Here is a 20,878-nt window from a genome sequence, read left to right on the forward strand (position 1 = left end):
ATTCTAAAATCAATTCATTTTAAAATCAGTTCAAAATCAAATTAATGGCAACCATTGGGCTAGAGGTCTGTGAGGATTGCCAAAGGAGGGAGTCAGGCTGTGCCCTGGCCAAAGGCCTGGTGGAGCAGCTCTGCCTTGCAGGCCCTGCAGAAAGATGTCAAGTCCCGCAGGGCCCTAGTCTCTTGGGGCAGAGCGTTCCACCAGATCGGGGCCACAGCTGAAAAAGCCCTGGCTCTGGTTGAGGCCAGCCTAACAAGCATCTGGCTGGCCACATCGGGAACAGAATGCTGGAACAGGTGGGCTGCTGGCCGAATCCATCAATCCCTTCTTATGTTTTTAGCAGTAGAGTGAAGGTGCTGGCCTAGAATCAATGAGCGGGGAGTTCCAAAGTCCAGCGCTGCCACATTGAAAATCCCATCTCTTGCAAGAGTGGAACAAACACTATGCACTACTTGTAGAGGTGTCAGTTCTGTAGATCTAAATGTCCGAGTGGGCGCAGATCGGGTGAAGCCCATAATGGGTTTTCCCCGATCCACTGGTTTTGCTGCATGCATAAGTCTATGGCAGGAGTTTCTCATTAGTATGGTTCCCCTGGGAAATCCAATTTAACGCACCTTCTGATCCTTAATGTTATGTTCTCATGACTCATATCATCATGTTTGTGAAGTACACAAACTCTTTTGAATTTAAATTCCACACTACCGGGGTGGCGCAGGGTTGCGAGTGTGGCCTGGTCATGTGCCCCACCAGCCTCAGGTCTTTGATCCTAGCTCTTAGATCTCCGCATTCTTCAAACAAAAAATTATAATTTTTATTGCTTTGCTCCTACGGTGGTTTCCCCTCCAACCGTTGCCCTGAATTTGCACTTATGCATTTACATTAGCAGCTGTTCATTTTTGTGCAAATTGCAATGGGGTGGTGCCCAGGGGCTTTCGGGTATAAGGGAGGATAAAAGAAAGTACTTATTTGCGCAGTTCAACTATGGAACTCATTGCCACTGGGCCAAGGATGGCCACCAACTGGATTGCTTTAGGATTGGGCAGATTCATGGAGAAGGAGAGTGCTGTTGATGATCTCTAGCCAGGACAATTGTGCTCTAGCCAGGACAATTGTGCCACCAAACAAACTGATTTGCCTCTGTGTTGAAGGACCTGCTGGAGTAGAGTGTGGTATTATGACTACTGTGCTTAAATATAATTATAATTGAGGATATAGGGCCAGAAAAGTCTTCTCAAGATGAGGAAATAACCACAAATAGTTCAGAATATCCGGTGAGACCAGGTTGGCAAAAGCTGCTTGCCTCTGTTTGCCCTCTGCTCGCCTGACCACCTGTGAGAAGCCAACCTGAGTCAGGCCACTGCTCCACCTAGCATACCATATTTTTCGCCCTATAGGATGCACTTTTCCCCCTCCAAAAATGAAGGGGAAATGTGGGTGCGTCCTATGGGGCGAATGCAGGCTTTCGCTGAAGCCTGGAGAGCGAGAGGGGTCGGTGCGCACCGACCCCTCTCGCCCTACAGGCTTCAGGAAGCTATCCGCAAGCCTCGGGAGACCGGCTCCGAGGGTTGCGCACAGCTGCCTGCAGTCCCCGGCTCAGCACAGCTCTGCGCGGCCATCGGGAGCGGGGCGCTAAGTCCCCCGCTCCAGGTGGCGGCGCGGAGCTGCCTGCAGTCCCGGGATCAGCGCACTTCTCCCCATCGCCAGCCCCACAAGCTCGGGGGACAGCGGGGAGGCAGAGTGCGCCTTCCCACTGTTCCCCGACCTGGTTCTTCCAGCCCCGCACCTGGGGGGGAAATAATTTTTTTTCTTTATTCCCCCCAAAAAAAACTAGGTGCGTCCTATGGGCCGGAGCGTCCTATGGGGCGCAAAATACGGTAGCTGTCAACTTACAGATTTGAAAATAAGGGACCAGCAGCCTCGAAAATAAGGGACCAGCAGCCAAAATAAGGGATTTTAGTCAACCAGCTGAAATTCGAAGTTAAAAGGGACCAGATAATTTGGGAGAGCAGTGCCGGTTTTTAGCCCTTCGTTTCCAGAGGTTGCTGCTCAAGACACCAGCTGATGAAACACTGCAATTAAATAACTACAAGCAGCAACCACTTTTCGCGCAAAACGAAGTCCAAGCTACGAAAATGCTGCTGCAGTTCTGTATCTTTTCTCTCGTTCTCCATCTGCAGCTCTCAATTCCATCAGGCGGGGCGGGAGGAAGGGGGGGGGAATAGTGCCTGAATTAAACCCGCAGATCAGACCATCTATGCTCGTCCACCACTACAAATCTATGGGAGAAGCACTTGCGGTCCTTCCCTTGTAGCCATTGGAACACCTGCCTGCACCTCCGTCGCCTCCTCCTCTCTCTGAACTGCTTTCTCTATGGTTGCCCTCGCTCTCCTCTCAAGGCTCCTCAGCAGTTCATAGGCCGTGCCAGGCTGTCCATCTCATCCGGGTCCTTCGGCGGTGCAGCCGCAGTACGGCCCAGCGGGAGTGGCAATGGCGGCAACGGGCAGAGGGGAGACCCCAGGCAGAGACGCTCAGTTTGGCGGCTGCGAGGAGGATGGCGGCGGAAGGGCCCGAGGCTACCGCCAGTCCCAGCGGGGAGGGGCTCCCAGGGGCCGAGGCTGGTGAGAGGAGGCTGGAGGGGGGCGGGCCGGGCAGCCATGCAACACAGTTGGAGCCTCCCTCCTCCCTGGCCGGCAGGGAGGGAGGGAGAGGAGCTGCTTCCTTTGAAACCTGGGAAATTTAAGGGACATCATCAATAAGGGACGGCAGCGGGACACGGCGCTGGGATAAGGGAGTTTCCCGCCAAATAAGGGACGGTTGACAGCTATGCCACCTAGCTTTGCTGAGAGGGCTAAACGCGGCCCCTGAGGCCTCTCAACCTGGACCTTGGATCCTGCCCCAGGCCACATCCCTCCCTGCTCCAGTCTTGTTCACCGTGCCGGATTACCAAATAGGAAGAGAAGAAACCGGCCTATGGGCCCCACGCCTTCTAGGGCCGCCCCCCAACAGCGGATCAAAATAATACTGGTTTGATCTTGAAAGAAAATTGCAGTCAAGCTTTCTCATGCTATACTAAAAAGGTAAAGTTGCGGTTTCCAGCAACTGGTATTCAGAAGTGTTGCTGCCTGTCTGTGAGGTGGAGCATTGCCATCACAGCCTCCTGTGGCAGTGAGTTCCACAGTCTAACTATTTGCTGTGTGAATAAGGTTTCTTTTCCTTTCTGTCCCAAATTTCCCAACCTTCAGCTTCTCAGGATGTCAGACTGGATGATTCCTACTGAAATATACTCAGTTGAGTGTGGATTTCATGCTCTTTATTCAGCTCATAGTAGTGAGGAATGAAAGTTCCCCCAAAATATCTGCTTTATATACATTATTTACACAATGAGCCGCACGTGATTGGCTAATTCCGGGATTATCCTGTAGGCCAAAAAGGTTGCGGATTCACTTCCACCTGGAGCTGGATTGGGTGGCTCCTGCGGACCAATCATACTGCTGCATTGTTCTAGGACCAATCAGACTGCTGCATTCTGAATCCTATTGTTCTAGGACCAATCAGACTGCTGCATTTTGGATCCTATTGTTCTAGGACCAATCAGACTGCTGCATTTTGGACATAGCTGTCAACTTACAGATTTGAAAATAAGGGACCAGCAGCCTCGAAAATAAGGGATCAGCAGCCAAAATAAGGGATTTTCAGAGCACAGGTATGTTCAACTTCTGAGCCCCTCCGAGCCAAAGGCAGAAAGCCCAGCCAGCAGCCAAACGAAGCCTCAAACCGTGGTTCCCACAGCGCAGCAACCCGGCAAAGGGGATGCAGCAAGGAAAACCACCGCCCCCTCTCTGCTGGGAAGTGCTGAGCAAAGGCGAGTCCCCAGGCAACACAGCCAATTTGATTGGCACAAGGCATGCAAGCTCCACCCCCCAGTCATTCTTAGACTCCTTATTGGGTGAGCAATGCAGCCAAGCAACACAGTTGGAGCCTCCCTCCTCCCTGGCCGGCAGGGAGGGAGGGAGAGGAGCTGCTTCCTTTGAAACCCGGGGAATTTAAGGGACATCATCAATAAGGGACAGCAGTGGGACACGGCTCTGGGATAAGGGACTTTCCCGCCAAATAAGGGACGGTTGACAGCTATGATTTTGGATCCTATTCAACTCAATACATAACCCCTACGTTTCCGAAGCTGGTGCAAAGGGGAGCAGATTCGGCGCAAGACATTCTGAGGTCCAGTGCCGAGGGCCTTCTGGCGGTTCCCTCGTTGCGAGAAGCAAAGCTACAGGGAAGCAGGCAGAGGGCCTTCTCAGTAATGGCACCCGTCTTGTGGAACACCCTCCCACCAGATGTCAAAGCGATAAACAACTACCTGACATTCAGAAGACATCTCAAGGCAGCCCTGTTCAGGGAAGTTTTTAATGTGTGACATTTTAGTGTATTTTTGGTCTCTGTGGAAGCCGCCCAGAGTGGCTGGGGAAACCCAGCCAGATGGGCGGGGTACAAATAATAAATTATTATTATTATTATTATTATTATTATTATTATTATTATTTCTGAGGAAGTAGGTCGTTCAATTCGTGGCCTTTAATCTGCGGATGTTCGGCTCGGGAAAAGACACGTTGTCTGGTTGCACCAACGTAGTTCGGATCCCATCCGACGCAACGCTGGGGCCAGAGGCTCCTCTTGCTCAATTCCTTCCCCACCCAAGGACACGTGAAACGCGGCTGCCTCCGGGCGTTTCTTCACACTCCAGCTGCCCAAGCTGCGTGACTCACCGGCCCAGCAGATGGAGAACAAGAGCGTGACACAGCAGAAAAGCAGCACCTTCTGCCCTCCAGATGCTGGAACTGGATGGGAATCATACTCAAAACATCTGGAAGGTGCATCAGCTTTGCTGAGGTCCGCTGGATCTCACCTGGACTACTCTGCTGTCCTTGGCGCTGCATTTTGGGTCAGGCAAAGCCACTTCCGCCCTACGGAGGAGGTGGGGTTGCGGGCTCCGCGGTCCCACCACGCCCGCGGCGGCCGGAACCCAGGCCGCGTCACCTTCTGGCCAGCCAATCGGCCGGCTCTGGGGGTGTAAGAAGGTAAAGGGTAAAGGGACCCCTGACCATTAGGTCCAGTCGCAGCAGACTCTGGGGTTGCGGCGCTCATCTCGCTTTATTGGCCAAGGGAACCGGCGTACAGCTTCCAGGTCACGTGGCCAGCAGGACTAAGCCCGACACAGAGTCCTAGTCTCTGTGGTTTAACCCACAGCGCCACCCACGTCCTTGGGGGTGTAGCCTGCCTTATTTAAAGCGGGACGCAGCCGGGATCTCCCTCTTTGCCGCCTGCCAGCTGTTCCTGCTTTTCCTGCCCTATAAAGTTTCCATTCCTTGACCTTGCTATGGACCTCGGTTGGTCGCCGTTGAGGTTGGCGTGTTAGGAATTTTTCCACTTGGCAAATTGGCCACCTGGTTTTTGGGACACGGGTGGCGCTGTGGGTTAAACCACAGAGCCTAGGACTTGCCGATCAGAAGGTCGGTGGTTTGAATCCCCGCGATGGGGTGAGCTCCCGTTGCTCGGTCCCTGCTCCTGCCAACCTAGCAGTTTGAAAGCACGTCAAAGTGCAAGTAGATAAATAGGTACCGCTCCGGCGGGAAGGTAAACGGTGTTTCCGTGCACTGCTCTGGTTCGCCAGAAGCGGCTTAGTCATGCTGGCCACATGACCCGGAAGCTGTACGCCGGCTCCCTCGGCCAATAAAGCGAGATGAGCGCCGCAACCCCAGAGTCGGCCACGACTCAACCTAATGGTCAGGGGTCCCTTTACCTTTACTTGGTTTTCGCCTGCCTCTTAGCAAATTGTCACAACTTTCTGGGTATCGGCGGTTAGGCATTGGTATTGTTCTGTAGATGGAAGAGGGGAGGTAGCGCCATCACCCGCCCCACATATTGAAGGGTAGTCCGGTAAAGGATTCTGGGGGGCGTGGCCCTGTCCAAAGCTTGGGGAGGTGGGGGCCTAAGGCACGCCCCCTATCGGTGACCCCGGGGGAGTTCCTAGTTGATGTGCATCAACAGGACTCCCCCTACTGGTGGTTAACCCTTCCCGGACTTCAAGCGGACGGGCTGAAGTTGGATATGGTCGGTTAGGACCAATGCCTAAGCCAATACCGCTCATCACCTGTAACCAATAAAGTTGTGGCCTTATTTAGCCCATGAACCTTAATAATTGTGGCATGTGTCATTATTTCCACTGGGGGGGGGACTTGCCACGCAACCCAGAGGTGTGCTTGCAAATGCCAGCTGCAGGCTCTCTGTTCCACTATCTCCCTGACGGCTGAAACAAATATTACTAATATTTCATCGTCATCTGTTGCAAAACTGACCATAATAGCTAAGGGGTCCATTAAGCCTCAGGTGCTATTGCTGCTTCATTCGTGGGGGGAAACGACACTGCCTGTTCCCTTTTAACACATATGATCTTCAGATCCCATCGCTGCAGCTCTGCCTCTAGAGTTGGAGGCAGCAAAGCTTTTGAATATCAGTTGCTGGGAAACCAGAGGAGGAGAGGGGGGGTCTTGAGTTCAAATCCTGGTTGCAGGTTTCCCCACAGGCATCTGGTTGTGCACTGTGAGAACAGGATTCTGGACTAGATGGGCCATTTGCCTGATCCTGCAGGCACTTATATTATGTTCCTATATTTGAAAGCCGGTGGTTTGAGAAATCACTGTGGATGAGACACATTCACCACGGACTATAAGCTCTTGTTTGTTTGGGAGGAGAAGACAATAGGATCCAGCTACCTTGGGTTTCCAAAGAACATTGTGAAATGGAAGCAAAGGTGTTGTTTGGAAATACCGGAACGTGCAAGAGGAACATGACACAGAAGGAGCCTGGCAAAGTCAAACCCAACCTGGAATTCCAGATGTTCATAGAACTCCACTGAAGAGCATCGAGAACATTTTTTGTACCGCTCAGGTGGGAAGGTCAACGGCGTTTCCGTGAGCTGCTCTGGTTTCGCCAGAAGTGGCTTAGTCATGCTGGCCACATGACCCGGAAAAACTGTCTGCGGACAAACGTCAGCTCCCTCGGCCAGTAAAGAGAGATGAGCACCGCAACCCCAGAGTCATTCGCGACTGGACTTAACTGTCAGGGGTCCTTTACCTTTTTATATATAGGGTGCCTACATCCTGCATGGACTGGTTGCATGGCAACATGGGCAAATGGCTTTAGATACCTATGAGGTCCATAAATGACCATACAGTGGTATCTTGGGTTAAGTACTTAATTTGTTCCGGAGGTCCGTTCTTAACCTGAAACTGTTCTTATCCTGAAGCACCACTTTAGCTAATGGGGCCTCCTGCTGCCGCCGCACCGCCGGAGCACGATTTCTGTTCTCATCCTGAAGCAAAGTTCTTAACCTGAGGTACTATTTCTGGGTTAGCGGAGCCTGTAACCTGAAGCGTCTGTAACCTGAAGCATATGTAACCCAAGGTACCACTGTATAGCATATATTCAACCCAAAAAACAGCGACAATTTGTTGTTGACAAAGGACAGCTGGACATATAAAGGGCCCCATTACCTTCAGTAGCTGAGGGCCTCATCGAACCTAAATCCGGCCCTGGCAGTCCACCATCGTCCTTCCTTCCGTCAAGTCCCAGCTTGAACCCCACTTTGCTTAGCAATCGCCTTGCCATCTTAATCTCCTGCCGAGAGAACACCTAAACCACAGCTTCCTGTGTTTGCACATATCTGCCCTTTGCTGAACAGGCTTCTCCGTATCTCGATTGCACCTTAAATCCGCTCCAGTTTATTTATTGAAATCCACTGAAATTTCAAAAGCTGGCATGCGCTGCTCTTCCCTGCCCCCAGGAGAAACTCCTCCCTCGCACTTTCTCATGGTGATCAAGTGTCTCTGAGAGACCTGCTGTGACTGGATCTCTCAGCTAATTTTCGCCTAAATGTGCTAGTTCCTGCAGAGTGTTTTATTTTTATGCCCTTCTTCATTTAATCCCCTACAATAACCCCATGAAGTAGGACAGACAGAGAGTGACACTCTTCCCTGAAGCTTTTCCTTCCTCCGCCACTTCCTTCTCTTGTCCCCTCACCCCAATATCTCTCTCCCTCTTCCTCCTTGCCCAGTGAACTTGTAAGGCGCTGGAGACTTCCCCAATGGGGAGAATGGGGCTTCTGCCCCACCAGCCTCAGCCTGCCCCCAGCTGCCTGCCTTGTTGTCGTTTAGTCATTTAGTCGAGTCCGACTCTTCGTGACCCCCTGGACCAGAGCACGCCAGGCACTCCTGTCTTCCACTGCCTCCCGCAGTTTGGTCAAACTCATGTTTGTGGCTTCGAGAACACTGTCCCACCATCTCGTCCTCCGTCATCCCCTTCTCCTTGTGCCCTCCATCTTTCCCACCATCAGGGTCTTTTCCAGGGAGTCTTCTCTTCTCATGAGGTGGCCAAAGTCTTGGAGTCTCAGCTTCAGGACCTGTCCTTCCAGTGAGCACTCAGGGCTGATTTCCTTCCGAATGCAGAGGTTGGATCTTCTTGCAATCCATGGGACTCTCAAGAGTCTCCTCCAGCACCAGAATTCAAAAGCATCCATTCTTCGGCGATCAGCCTTCTTGATGGTCCAGCTCTCACTTCCATACATCACTACTGGGAAAACCAGAGCTTTAACTATACGGAGCTTTGTTGGCAAGGTGACGTCTCTACTTTGCTTCAGGATGAGAACAGAAATCGTGCTCCGGCGGCGCGGTGGCAGCAGGAGGCCCCATTAGCTAAAGTGGTGCTTCAGGTTAAGAACAGGTTATGCTGCCTGCCTAACCTTACCTATATGCACCCCAATGATCACCTACCTGCCTGCTCCCTCCTCCTTAATAAATAATAATACAATTTTATTTACATCCCGCCCTCCCCAGCCGAAGCCAGGCTCAGAGCGGCCAACAACAATAAAAGTAATACAGCCTCAATGAAGCTGCCCTTGCATAACTCAAGAAGGGATGAGGATGCGGGACAAAACTAGCAGTCAGTTGTCTCTGCCTGCCATAGGCCACAGTTGGTTTTGTCCTTAGCTCTGGCTCTACCCAGTGTTGGTCTCCTACCTTTGCACCCCACTAGAGACAGTGTGGTGTAGTGGTTAGAGCAGGCTTTGTCAACATCGGCCCTCAGATGTTTGAGACTACAATTCCCATCATCCCTGAGCTCTGGTCCTGCTAGCTAGGGATCATGGGAGTTGTAGGCCGAAAACATCTGGAGGGCCGAGGCTGAGGAAGCCTGGGTTAGAGCGTCCAACTTCTTCTTCTTTGACTATCACTCGTAGCCGAGTAAGATTGTCTTCCATAAACACGGTTTTAGCAATGAGTCCGTAAGTGACTGTGGAGGCCAATTCTGGACCCACACGTCCTTCCACAGTGGGGATATAGGTTTCTGGGTGGGAGTTGATCATGGTGTGGATTTGCCAAGCGTGCCTTCCTCTTAGCACATTTCTCCCTTGCGTCCTGAGTTCGAGTGTCTTCAAAGCCCAGGACACCTTTGGTCAAGGCTGTTCTCCAACTGGAGCGCTCGGAGGCCAGTGTTTCCCAGTTGTCGGTGTTTATGCTACTTTTTTTTAGGTTTGGCTTGAGACAGTCTTTAAACCTCTTATGTTGACCATTACGTTTAACATTTTAAAGTTGGGAATAGAGTACAGTGGTACCTCGGGCTAAGAACTTAATTCATTCTGGAGGTCCGTTCTTAACCTGAAGCACCACTTTAGCTAATGGGGCCTCCTGCTGCTGCTGCCACGCCTCCGGAGCACGATTTCTGTTCTCATCCTGAAGCAAAGTTCTTAGCCCGAGGTACTATTTCTGGGTTCGCAGAGTCTGTAACCTGAAGTGTCTGTAACCTGAAGTTACAGACTCTGCGAACCCAGAAATAGTACCTCGGGCTAAGAACTTTGCTTCAGGTACCACTGTAGTTGCTTTGGAAGACGATCATCAGGCATCCGCACAACATGACCGGTCCAGCGAAGTTGATGTTGAAGAATCATCGCTTCGACGCTGGTGGTCTTTGCTTCTTCCAGTACACTGGCATTTGTTCGCCTGTCTTCCCAAGTGATGTGTAAATATTTTCAGAGACGCCGTTGATGGAATCGCCCTGCTTGCCTGCTCCCTCCTCCTTAGGTTCAGTGATGCCGCCATTGCATAACTCAACAAGGGATGAGGATGCGGGACAAAACTAGCAGTCGGTTGGCTCTGCTGCCATCGGCCATGGTTGGTCGTGTCATTGGCTCTGGCTCCACCTAGTGTTGATCTCCTCCCTTTGCACCCCACTAGAGACAGTGTGGTGTAGTGGGTAGAGCGTCCAACTACAGGCCCTGGGAGACCAGAGTTTGAGTACTCGGCCATGAAGCTCGCTGGGTGACACTGGGCCAGTTGCTGTCTCTCAGCCTAAACTACCGTATTTTTTGCTCTATAAGACTCACTTTTTCCCTCCTAAAAAGTAAGGGGAAGTGTGTGTGCGTCTTATGGAGCGAATGCAGGCTGCGCAGCTATCCCAGAAGCCAGAACAGCAAGAGGGATTGCTGCTTTCACTGCGCAGCGATCCCTCTTGCTGTTCTGGCTTCTGGGATTCAGAATATTTTTTTCCCTTGTTTTCCTCCTCCAAAAACTAGGTGCGTCTTGTGGTCTGGTGCGTCTTATAGAGCGAAAAATACGGTACCTTGCAGGGTTGTTGGGTGGGGTAATCCATTGAGAAAGGGGAGAAGTGTGCACCATCAGTCAATCATTAAAGAAATGCAAAACCAAAACGGGCACCAGGAATTGTTATTTATTTAATTTATCTCCAACCTCCCATCATCCCCAATTCCACTTCCACCCCACCTGTGCTCGCTGCTGCTGCTGCTGGGAATTGTAGTCCAAAAGATTTGAAGGGCTCAGATATGCAGATAACACAACTTTGATGGCAGAAAGTGAGGAGGAATTAAAGAACCTTTTATTGAGGGTGAAAGAGGAGAGTGCAAAATATGGTCTGAAGCTCAACATCAAAAAACGAAGATCATGGCCACTGGTCCCATCACCTCCTGGCAAATAGAAGGGGAAGAAATGGAGGCAGTGAGAGATTTTACTTTCTTGGGCTCCATGATCACTGCAGATGGTGACAGCAGTCACGAAATTATAAGACGCCTCCTTCATGGGAGAAAAGCAATGACAAACCTAGACAGCATCTTAAAAAGCAGAGACATCACCTTGCCAACAAAGGTCTGTATAGTTAAAGCCATGGTTTTCCCAGTAGTGATGTATGGAAGTGAGAGATGGACCATAAAGAAGGCTGATCGCCAAAGAACTGATGCTTTTGAATTCTGGTGCTGGAGGAGACTCTTGAGAGTCCCATGGACTGCAAGAAGATCAAACCTATCCATTCTGAAGGACATCAGCCCTGAGTGCTCACTGGAAGGACAGATCCTGAAGCTGAGGCTCCAAGACTTTGGCCACCTCATGAGAAGAGAAGACTCCCTGGGAAAGACCCTGGTGTTGGGAAAGATGGAGGGCGCAAGGAGAAGGGGACGGCGGAGGACGAGATGGTGGGACAGTGCTCTCAAAGCGACCAGCATGAGTTTGACCAAACTGTGGGAGGCAGTGGAGGACAGGAGGGCCTGGCGTGCTCTGGTCTAGGGGGTCACGAAGAGTCGGACACAACTAAACGACTAAGCTGTAACAACAAGGTTGGTTTGACCTGTTTGTGATCCATTATAAGTGCCCTTCCAGGTTCAAGAGAGGAATTGTAATATTAAATCAACCCATCATTCTACAGTATCGTGGATTATACGGACCTTCAGTCTGCTCCATCCAGGCTTTCCTTACATTCTTTTGATTAAAATCTCCCTAAATGTTTCCTTTGCAGCTTTCAGACAGGGAATTAATATGAAATGACAAAACGGAAAGGTCCCACCGAGATTTGAACTCGGATCGCTGGATTCAGAGTCCAGAGTGCTAACCATTACACCATGGAACCTCGGCTTGTGGGACAGTCGAACGCTATTCGTTCTCTGCTCGTCGGAGAGGAAAGGCGGGGACTCCGCCGGCCAATGGCGTCGCGTCGTTCGGCTCCTGCTTTGCATTTCCGGCTCTTTCCTCGCACTCATTTTGTAGCAAGGCCCCATTCAGAGAACAAAAGAAAAGACTGGCGCGGGGCTGGCGAAGCTGATTGGCCGGGAGGGAAACTGAACGTTCCAACGCTTTGCACTCCCACGCCTTTCCTTTATGCTTCATTCTGTTGTTATTGTAAAGGGTCGTGTTAACCCTCTAGTTGCCGGCGCTTTTTAATTCCCCCCCCAACCCCAGATAGTTCAGCTTCGCTCCTTCATTTCCGCTGCCTCTTATCTCCCCGCCCCTTCTGTGCCCCCAAATCATCAGCCCCGCTTGCAAGGCGATCGACTCAGCGACAGCAGGAAAAAAAACCCCCCAAAAAACAGGTTTGTTCAAATGCTTTGTAACCATTACTGGAAATTTGCAGGAGGGCGGGTGATGGAAAGGGGAGGCGAGGCGGGGGGAGAGAAAGAAGGGGCTTTGAACCGTAGTAGAACCAGGTTTTGTTTTGTTTTTTAAACCGTGTTGCCAAAAAAAAAGTCATTGCAATTATTATAGGAGGGTGATAATAATATTGATGATAAATAGGACAGCTCCAAATAGTATCTGTAAATATAGCGCTTTGCAGTATCTAAGGCCCTTCACAACACCCCTGTAAGGAAGATCAGTATGATTGTTCCCCGGCATTCAGGGCCAGATTTAGGTTTAATGAGGCCCTCAGCTACTGAAGGTAATGGGGCCCTTTATATGTCCAGCTGTCCTTTGCCAACAACAAATTGTCACTGTTTTTTGTGTTGGAATATATGCTATATAGTAATTTATGGACCTAATAGGTACAACACAACACAAAACACTGTTGCTGTATGTAGGTTTTAATTTATTTGTTTTTTATCTTATATTTTGGAAATGTACATTCAAGTTTTTTTCTTTAATTTTGGGGGACGCCCAAGAGAATGGGGCCCTAAGCTATAGCTTGTTTAGCTTATACATAAATCCCGCACTGCCTGCATTGCAGGTGGAGACGAGGGCCAAGAGGAGAGTGTCCGTCTCCTGCAATGTTGCCAGGATGGCAACAAAGAATAGAACATAGGTTTCCAAAATGGTCTGTAGGCCACCAGTGGTCCACGAGCTTCGTTCCGATGGTCCACGGCGTGTCCGCATTAAATTATTGTATTTATTTTTAATTCCATTTTTATTGCTTCTCTTGTTTCTCATATGGTATTTTACTGCGTCCTAATTTCAGGTTCCGGTGCAATAAAATACGCTGTAAGAAATGAGAGAAGCATTAAAAATGGAATTAAAAATAAATACAATTATTTAATGCGGACTGCATTAAAAATGCAATTAAAAATCTTACAGCAAACTAGCAACGTGCATTACACCTTCCACAACAGACAGAAAAAATATTCAGTGGTCCCACCCAGACCCTCAACTAATTTTCAGGAGGTCCATAAAGTTTGGTAACCACCATCCTAGAATGATGGAATTTCCAAGGGGCTTACATGTTGTGTAAGATAATTTACCAGTGGCCAGGAGCAATTGCTACTCTCCAAGTCCAGACTGCAAGTTTGTAACGAGCAAAGGGGCGCTGCCAATACCATACAGTGCTGCAAAGGAACAAAGATCTCTAGATTGCTCATATACCGTATTTTTTGCACCATAACACTCACTTTTTTCCTCCTAAAAAGTAAGGGGAAATGTCTGTGGGTGTTATGGAGGGAATGCCTACGGGTGGCATGCCTACGGATTTTCCTCCTCTAAAAACTACATGCGTGTTATGGTCGGGTGCGTGTTATAGAGCGAAAAATACGGTAGGTGAATCTTACTGTATGTACCACATCTGGGGAAGCCAGACAGTAAAATATTAGACAATCTGACCTTGGGATGACAGCATTCCAAATGGGGCAACCAATCCGATCTTAAGGAACCTATGCATTCAAGAAAGAACCGTGTTAGGATAGCAGTGGGGAGCCTATAGATTAGGCACCCCCAACCTGCGACCCTCCAGTTGTTTTGGCCTACAACTCCCATGATCCCCAGCTAACAGGACCAGTGGTCAGGGATGATGGGAATTGTAGTCCAAAACATCTGGAGGGCCGAAGGTTGGGGATGCCTGCTGTAGATAATGTTGGACAACAACTTCCATCCCCTCAGCCAACGTGGCCGGTGGCTGATGATACTGGGAGCTGGAGAGCCAGAGGTTCCCCACCCCTCTGTTAGGGTAATAATAATAATAATAATAATAATAATAATAATAATAATTTATACCCCACCTATCTGGCTGGGCTTCCCCAGCCACTCTGGGTGGCTTCCCAAAAAATATTAAAATACTGTGATACATCAAACATTAAAAGCTTCCCTAAACAGGGCTGCCTTCAGATGTCTTCTAAAAGTCTGGTAGTTGTTTTTCTCTTTGACATCTGGTGGGAGGGCGTTCCACAGGGCGGGTGCCACCACCGAGAAGGCCCTCTGCCTGGTTCCCTGTAACTTGGCTTCTCGCAGCGAGGGAACCACCTTTGGGCATCCTGATGTTGACCAGAGGTGAGGATGAGGCTCCCATCCCTTTCATAAGGAAACCTCTGCTGGATCAGGCCAACCAGGTGCCCCAATGGGAACCCAGCAATTAGAATCCAAGTGCCAGAGCCCTCTTCCCTCCAGTTTCCAGCAACTGGGAAGCATGACTGCAGAGGCAGAGAGTAGCCACCCTGGCTAGTAGCCATCGATAGCCGTCTCCTCCTGCTTGCCACTCACACAGAGAGAAGCTGCGCTTTCTGAAATCTTTTCTGCGTGCAGTGTAAAGCCGGGGTGGTCAGCCTGTAACCCTCCAGATGCTGCGGTCTCTGGCTCCCATCACTCCTAGCAAGCCTGGCGAACGGTCAGGCACGATGGGATTTGTAGTCCAGCAACCTCTGTACAGGAACCCTTAGATTTAAAGTACGAGAACCGTCTCCATTCCCCCCCCCCAAATTCTGATACTGCAAAGGAGGCTCTGTGATGGAACACACAGAGCAGGGGTAGGCAAACTAAGGCCCGGGGGCCGGATGTGGCCCAATCGCCTTCTCAATCCGGCCCGCGGACGGTCCGGGAATCAGTGTGTTTTTCCATGAGTAGAATGTGTCCTTTTATTTAAAATGCATCTCTGGATTATTTGGAGAGCATAGGAATTTGTTCATTTTCTCTCTCTCCAAAATATAATAATAATAATAATAATAATAATAATAATAATAATAATAATAATAATAATACAGTGGTGCCCCGCAAGACGAATGCCTCGCAAGACGGAAAACTCACTAGACGAAAGAGTTTTCCATTTTGGAGGTGCTTCGCAAAACGAATTTCCTATGGGCTTGCTTCGCAACACGACAATGTGAGTTCCTGCTTTTTTTCTCCTTTTCCTCCCCTTTTTCTAAGCCGCTGATCAGCTGATCCGATCAGCAGATAAGCCGCTAATAGCGCTAATCCTTCAGTGGGCTTGCTTTGCAAGATGAAAAAACCGCTAGACGAAGAGAATCACAGAACGGATTCTTTTCGTCTTGCGAGGCACCACTGTAACAAATTTTTTATTTATATCCCGCCCTCCCCGGCTGAAGCCGGGCTCAGAGCGGCTAACAACAGTAAAATGATAAAACATTCTAAAATCATTTCATTCTAAAATTAATTCAAATCAGATTAATTGCAACCATTGGGCTAGAGTTCTGTGAGGATCGCCAAAGGAGGGAGTCAGACTGTGCCTTGGCCAAAGGCCTGGTGGAACAGCTCTGTCTTGCAGGCCCTGCGGAAAGATGTCAAGTCCCGCAGGGCCCTAGTCTCTTGTGACAGAGCGTTCCACCAGATCGGGGCCACAGCTGAAAAAGCCCTGGCTCTGGTCGAGGCCAGCCTAACCTCTCTGTGGCCTGGGACCTTCAGGATGTTTTTGTTGGAAGACCGTAAGTTCCTCCGAGGGACATGCCAGGAGAGGCGGTCCTGTAGGTACGAGGGTCCTAGGCCATATAGGGCTTTGAAGGTTAAAACCAGCACCTTAAACCTGATCCTGTACTCCACCGGAATATAGTCCATTCCTTCACATGGCATGGTGGACCGGCCCCTTGCTGAAAAAGTTTGCTGACCCCTGGCACAGAGGGACAGTTTTTCCTTACATCATTAGCTGGGAAAAACCCTCTCGAGCAAACAAACTCGTTTTTTCCAACTGGAACTTTGACTTGTCCATCGACAAGCTACGCATCCAGCCTCCGCCCACAAGAGGGCACAGAAACATCACTTACATTTGGCCTCTGTTTTGCTTTTCTGTGTTTCTATTTCCTTTTTTCCCCCTCCCCGGGGCCCAGCTACATTCTGGTGGGCAGCCTTTTGGCACTGAGCATTGTGGGATCCTTCACGCAGGTCCAAGGGAGGGACTGGGGTTCGTCCTTATGACTGAGTACCTCTCTCTGTCCTTGCCAGAAATCTCTGCGTCTTTGTTGCCAAATCGGAAGCTGGTCTTTTGCCCCTCACCCCTCACCCACCCACCTTTCCCTCTCTCCTAATTTTAAGCATGGATTCCACCCAGAAAGAAGCCGCCATCTTGTGCGTGGTGCAGTCGGGAGCGCTGATGATGGAGTACCTGAGAGCCAGCGGAGAAGCATCGTCCGCAGCCGCCTCCCGGCGCCGCTGGGCGTTCCTGCACTCTCTGGGGCAGCGAGGGGGCGAGGAAGACGAGGAGGAAGAGTCGGAGGAGGAGGAGGAAGAAGAGGAAGAGGAGGAAGTAGGAGAGGAAGAGGTCTTGCTGCCCCGGCAAGCCGCCAGCGCCGGGTTGCGCCGCGGTGGCCGCCTCCGTTCGGTGGAAAGGCGTTTCTGGGCCCGACCGCGAAGCACCGAGTGGTGGGACCACACGGTCCTGCAGACGTGGGACGACAGCCAGTGGCTGCAGAACTTCCGCATGCGCAAGGCGACCTTCCTGGAGCTGTGCGCCCGCCTCTCGCCCGCCCTGCAGCGCCAGAAGACGCGGATGCGGGTGCCGCTGAGCGTGGAGAAGAGGGTGGCCATTGCCCTGTGGAAGCTGGCCACTTCCGTCTGCTACCGCGACGTGGGGAATCAGTTTGGCGTGGGCCGGTCCACCGCCGGCTCGGTGGTGCTGGAAGTGTGCCGCGCCATCCAGAGGGTTCTGATGCGCGCCACGGTGACGGTGGGCGGCAGCCTGGCGGCCATCATGGCCGGGTTTGAGGAGATGGGCTTCCCCAACTGCGCCGGCGTGGTGGGCACCACACACATGCCCATCCTGTGCCCGCCGCACCAGGCAGCGGAGTACGTCAACTCCAAGGGGTACTATTCCATGGCCTTGCAGGCGTTGGTGGACCACCAGGGCAAGTTCACCCACCTGAGTGCTGGCTGGCCGGGGAAGACGCATGAAGCCAAGATCTTCAACAAGTCCACCTTGTTCAGCAAAGGCCAGGAAGGGACCCTCTTTGCCCTGGGCCCCATGGACATCAACGGGGTCTCTGTGCCCAGGGTCATCCTGGGCGGACCGGCCTACCCTCTCCTCCCGTGGCTGATGGTGCCCTACACAGAAGACCTGGACGGTGCCAAGGAGGCCTTCAACGCCACCTTGAGCCGGTGCCAGGAGCCCTTGGAGGAGGCCTTCAGCCGGCTGAAGGGCCGTTGGCGGTGCCTGACGGGCCGCAACGACTGCGCGGTGGATAACCTGCCCCGCCTCATCTCGGCCTGCTGCGTCCTGCACAACATCTGCGAGGAGAAAGGCGAGGCCTACGAGGAGACGTGGGAGGCCGAGGCCAAGCAGCTGGCCGCCACCTTTGAGCAGCCTCTCCAGAGACCGGACACCCGCATCAAGCCGGCGGCCAGATCCGAGAGGGTCCGAGATGCCCTCTGCGCCTACATTGCCAGCACGTCGTGAAGGGGGAGTGGGAGAACGTTCTGGCAGCCATTTTGAGGGGCGGAAGGAATCTCCGCTCCTGAGGCCTACGAAGGCCTCCATCCTTGACCTGGCCACCTGGGATGAAGCCCCGTTGGACCCAACTTCTGAGGAGACATGTATAGGGTTGCTTAGAGAGCTGATTTTAGCATAAAATGTGAGAAAGGTTTGGGTGAGGTTGACTTTCCTCCCTTGATAGCCATGTGGGGGAAATTAGTTTTCCGAAAGCTTGCCCACCAGGGATGAAGTCACCATTTGCCACCTCCTGAAAACATTACTTGTGTGCCAAAGGTTCACCCCCCAGATGTACAGTTAACTGATGACCAGGTTGCATTTTATGGGCTCTTTGTTCCTCTGGGAAAGGTGGCAATTCCTCTGCCGCCAGAATGGTTGGGTGAACTGGTTCTTGCCAAGCCTTTGGGGGTTCCTCTGTAAAAATAGCATACCCCACGGAGACCAAAATGTTGACGTCTCCAGAGAAAACAACAACCCATGTGGTGTGGATTTGACCTTCTAGGAGCTCAGTTTTCAGTCCCAAATGATATGGGGAGCCTGTTGCGCTCCAAATGGTCCTGGACTACAAATCCCATCATCCCTGACCATCAGACACGTTGGTGGGTGTCTGGTGGGAAATGGAGTCCACCAACATCTGGAGAGCTGCAAGTTCATCCTTGTGTGTGAATTTCTGATTCCATGTTGTGTTGCTAATGCAACCGTTCTTGTGTTTCCCTCTCTTCCTCCTGGAAAGGAGAGTCCCCAGAGCTCTCGCCAATACACTGTGTGGTATTTTGCTCACCTAGGGTCCCTAGCCACTCGCCCCAGGAGAACAGGGAAATGGAAAATCACAAGGCTGATGCTGTCGTCAGGGACAGGTGTGATTCCTCCTAAAAGAGGGAGTGGGCCGGGTCTGTATCCCACATAAACACACTTTTTCTTTTCTAGGGTCTTCCTGAATTAGGATTCTGTCAGAATAGCAGCCCTTACAGGAACATTTGCGCTTTGATATATGTGTGGGTAGTTGCAGTTATGTTGTTGTCATTATTATTATTATTATTATTATTATTATTATTATTATTATTATTATTCTAAAAGATGCAAAATGGTGTTCTGGATTTACCACTGCTTCTTGCAGGAATTGTGGAGGCAGGATACCGTTTTACCAGTTTACAAAGAGGAAGGTGGGGATTATTTCTGCCCCTTTTGCCACCACCTGACTTTCCCAATCTCCCTCTCTCCAGGACAGTAGATAAGAAACAGTCGTCAAATCCCATTAGCATTAGATTTGTAGGACTAGCTTGCACCCACAAGAGCTCTGGCCGTGAATTTCTTCACTCTGCTGGCTGACACGCCCCTTCCAGGTGGGATTAAACTGTTCCAGTTCCTGTCTCCCTTTTCCCCACATCCCCACATCTGTTGTAAACAAAATCTGACCTTTTCCCCCTTATGGGGTATCCAAGAGCCCATATAGAGTCCTTACATAGGTTCCCTATTGGTAGGAGAGAATAGCAGAGGCCAACCAGAGAATACTGAGAAGCAAAGCAGCTCGTAAGCCTGATCTTTATTAAAATATTGCAACAGGGCCTTCCCCCACGATAAGAAGAATGGAATCCATTATCTCTCTCACACACACCCGCCCAGTTGATTTAATTCACACAGCATGTGCCAAGTGTGCAAGAGGGAGATGTGTGTTTGCAAAAACGCCCTACTCCAAAGCTTCACACTTAGGTGCCAACAGGTGAGAAGGTTTACCTCCCTCTGGGCTATAAGGAGGAGGGAAGCAGGATTCGAACAGGACTTAACCCCCTTCCAGCCATCACAGCTATATTTTCTCAGTAGGGATTTCTCCCAGAGTGGATCCCCTCGTGTACAAATCCTCTGGCAACCGTCGGTCCCCTTTACCTTCGTGGGAAAGCGCATGATGTGCAAGTTGTTAATAATAAAAACATGTAAATTAAGCTGTGGTAGTTCTTTCTTATTGATTTATTTCAGGCTCTGAACGCATTGCTAGTGGTGCGGTCGTCAGTAGGTGGTTACAGATCCACGATCTGGATTCAAAACAGGTCTGGGGTTTGCACGATGCGCCGGGTGGGGGGTGGAAAGAGGTGACAGGAATGCAAGAAGGTTAAAGAATATTGGGAAATGATATATAATGAATTGAAAAAAATGTTGGAAAAAACCCTTTGTTAAAAAACCAGAATCTTTCCTGCTCGGAATTTTGGATCATGATAGAAGAGAGAGAAATTGGAGGTTGTTTATTTAACAGCAGCAAGAATCTTATTAGCACAAGTATGGAAAACAGAGAAAACACCAACAAAGGAAGAATGGCAAGCCAGGCTTATGGACTACACAGAACTGGCTAAGCTGACAGGGAGGAGACATGAGAAAGGGAACATCAATTTCAAAAAGGAGTGGGAACCACTTCTAAACTCTGTAAAAAGGCAGTTTAAAGATTTGGACCCATTGGCAGGTTTTGACTAAACTTTCACAACTATATAAGAGGTAAAATCAGCCGGGTACAGAATTTGTTTAATAAATCAATACGGAAATACAGAGGAAGCCAAAGAGAGGAGAGGGGAGAAATATGGATATATAAATTGTTCAGTTAAGATTTGTGGAAAATTTGTTGTTATACAGTGGTACCTCAGGTTAAGTACTTAATTCGTTCCAGAGGTCCGTTCTTAACCTCAAACTGTTCTTAACCTGAAGCACCACTTTAGCTAATGGGGCCTCACACTGCTGCTGCGTGATTTCTGTTCTCATCCTGAAGCAAAGTTCTTAACCCGAGGTACTATTTCTGGGTTAGCGGAGTCCATAACCTGAAGCGTCTGTAACCCGAGGTACCACTGTAATTTGAAAATTCAATGGCTATGCTTCTTGGAAGTTTGGGTGCAACTTGGCTTGCAGAAGAGATGTTTGCAAAGGGTTGTGATCAATA

General features: G+C 50.3%; 1 protein-coding gene and 1 long non-coding RNA gene across 4 annotated transcripts in view; one reads left to right on the forward strand and one right to left on the reverse strand.

Moving 5' to 3' along the window:
- The window catches only part of LOC309518151, a 155,916-nt gene that overhangs the window by 70,803 nt on the left and 64,235 nt on the right, over window positions 1–20,878 (reverse strand). The gene's annotated exons all lie outside the window — the stretch shown is intronic.
- On the forward strand, window positions 12,071–19,904 carry LOC309518004 (uncharacterized protein). Of its 3 annotated transcripts, none has more exons than XM_082197762.1 (2): window positions 12,071–12,428; window positions 16,592–19,904. In XM_082197762.1, the coding sequence occupies exon 2, from the start codon at window positions 16,627–16,629 to the stop codon at window positions 17,923–17,925; it is 1,299 nt and encodes a 432-aa protein (XP_082053888.1). In that variant the 5' UTR covers window positions 12,071–12,428; window positions 16,592–16,626; the 3' UTR covers window positions 17,926–19,904. The 3 variants fall into 3 exon arrangements, with proteins under 3 accessions (XP_082053888.1, XP_082053887.1, XP_082053889.1); XM_082197761.1 differs by having other exon boundaries at window positions 12,071–12,424; window positions 16,589–19,904; XM_082197763.1 differs by having other exon boundaries at window positions 12,071–12,424.

This window comes from Podarcis vaucheri (genome assembly GCF_965113315.1).
Source record: "Podarcis vaucheri genome assembly, chromosome: 13".
Classification (NCBI taxonomy): domain Eukaryota; kingdom Metazoa; phylum Chordata; class Lepidosauria; order Squamata; family Lacertidae; genus Podarcis; species Podarcis vaucheri.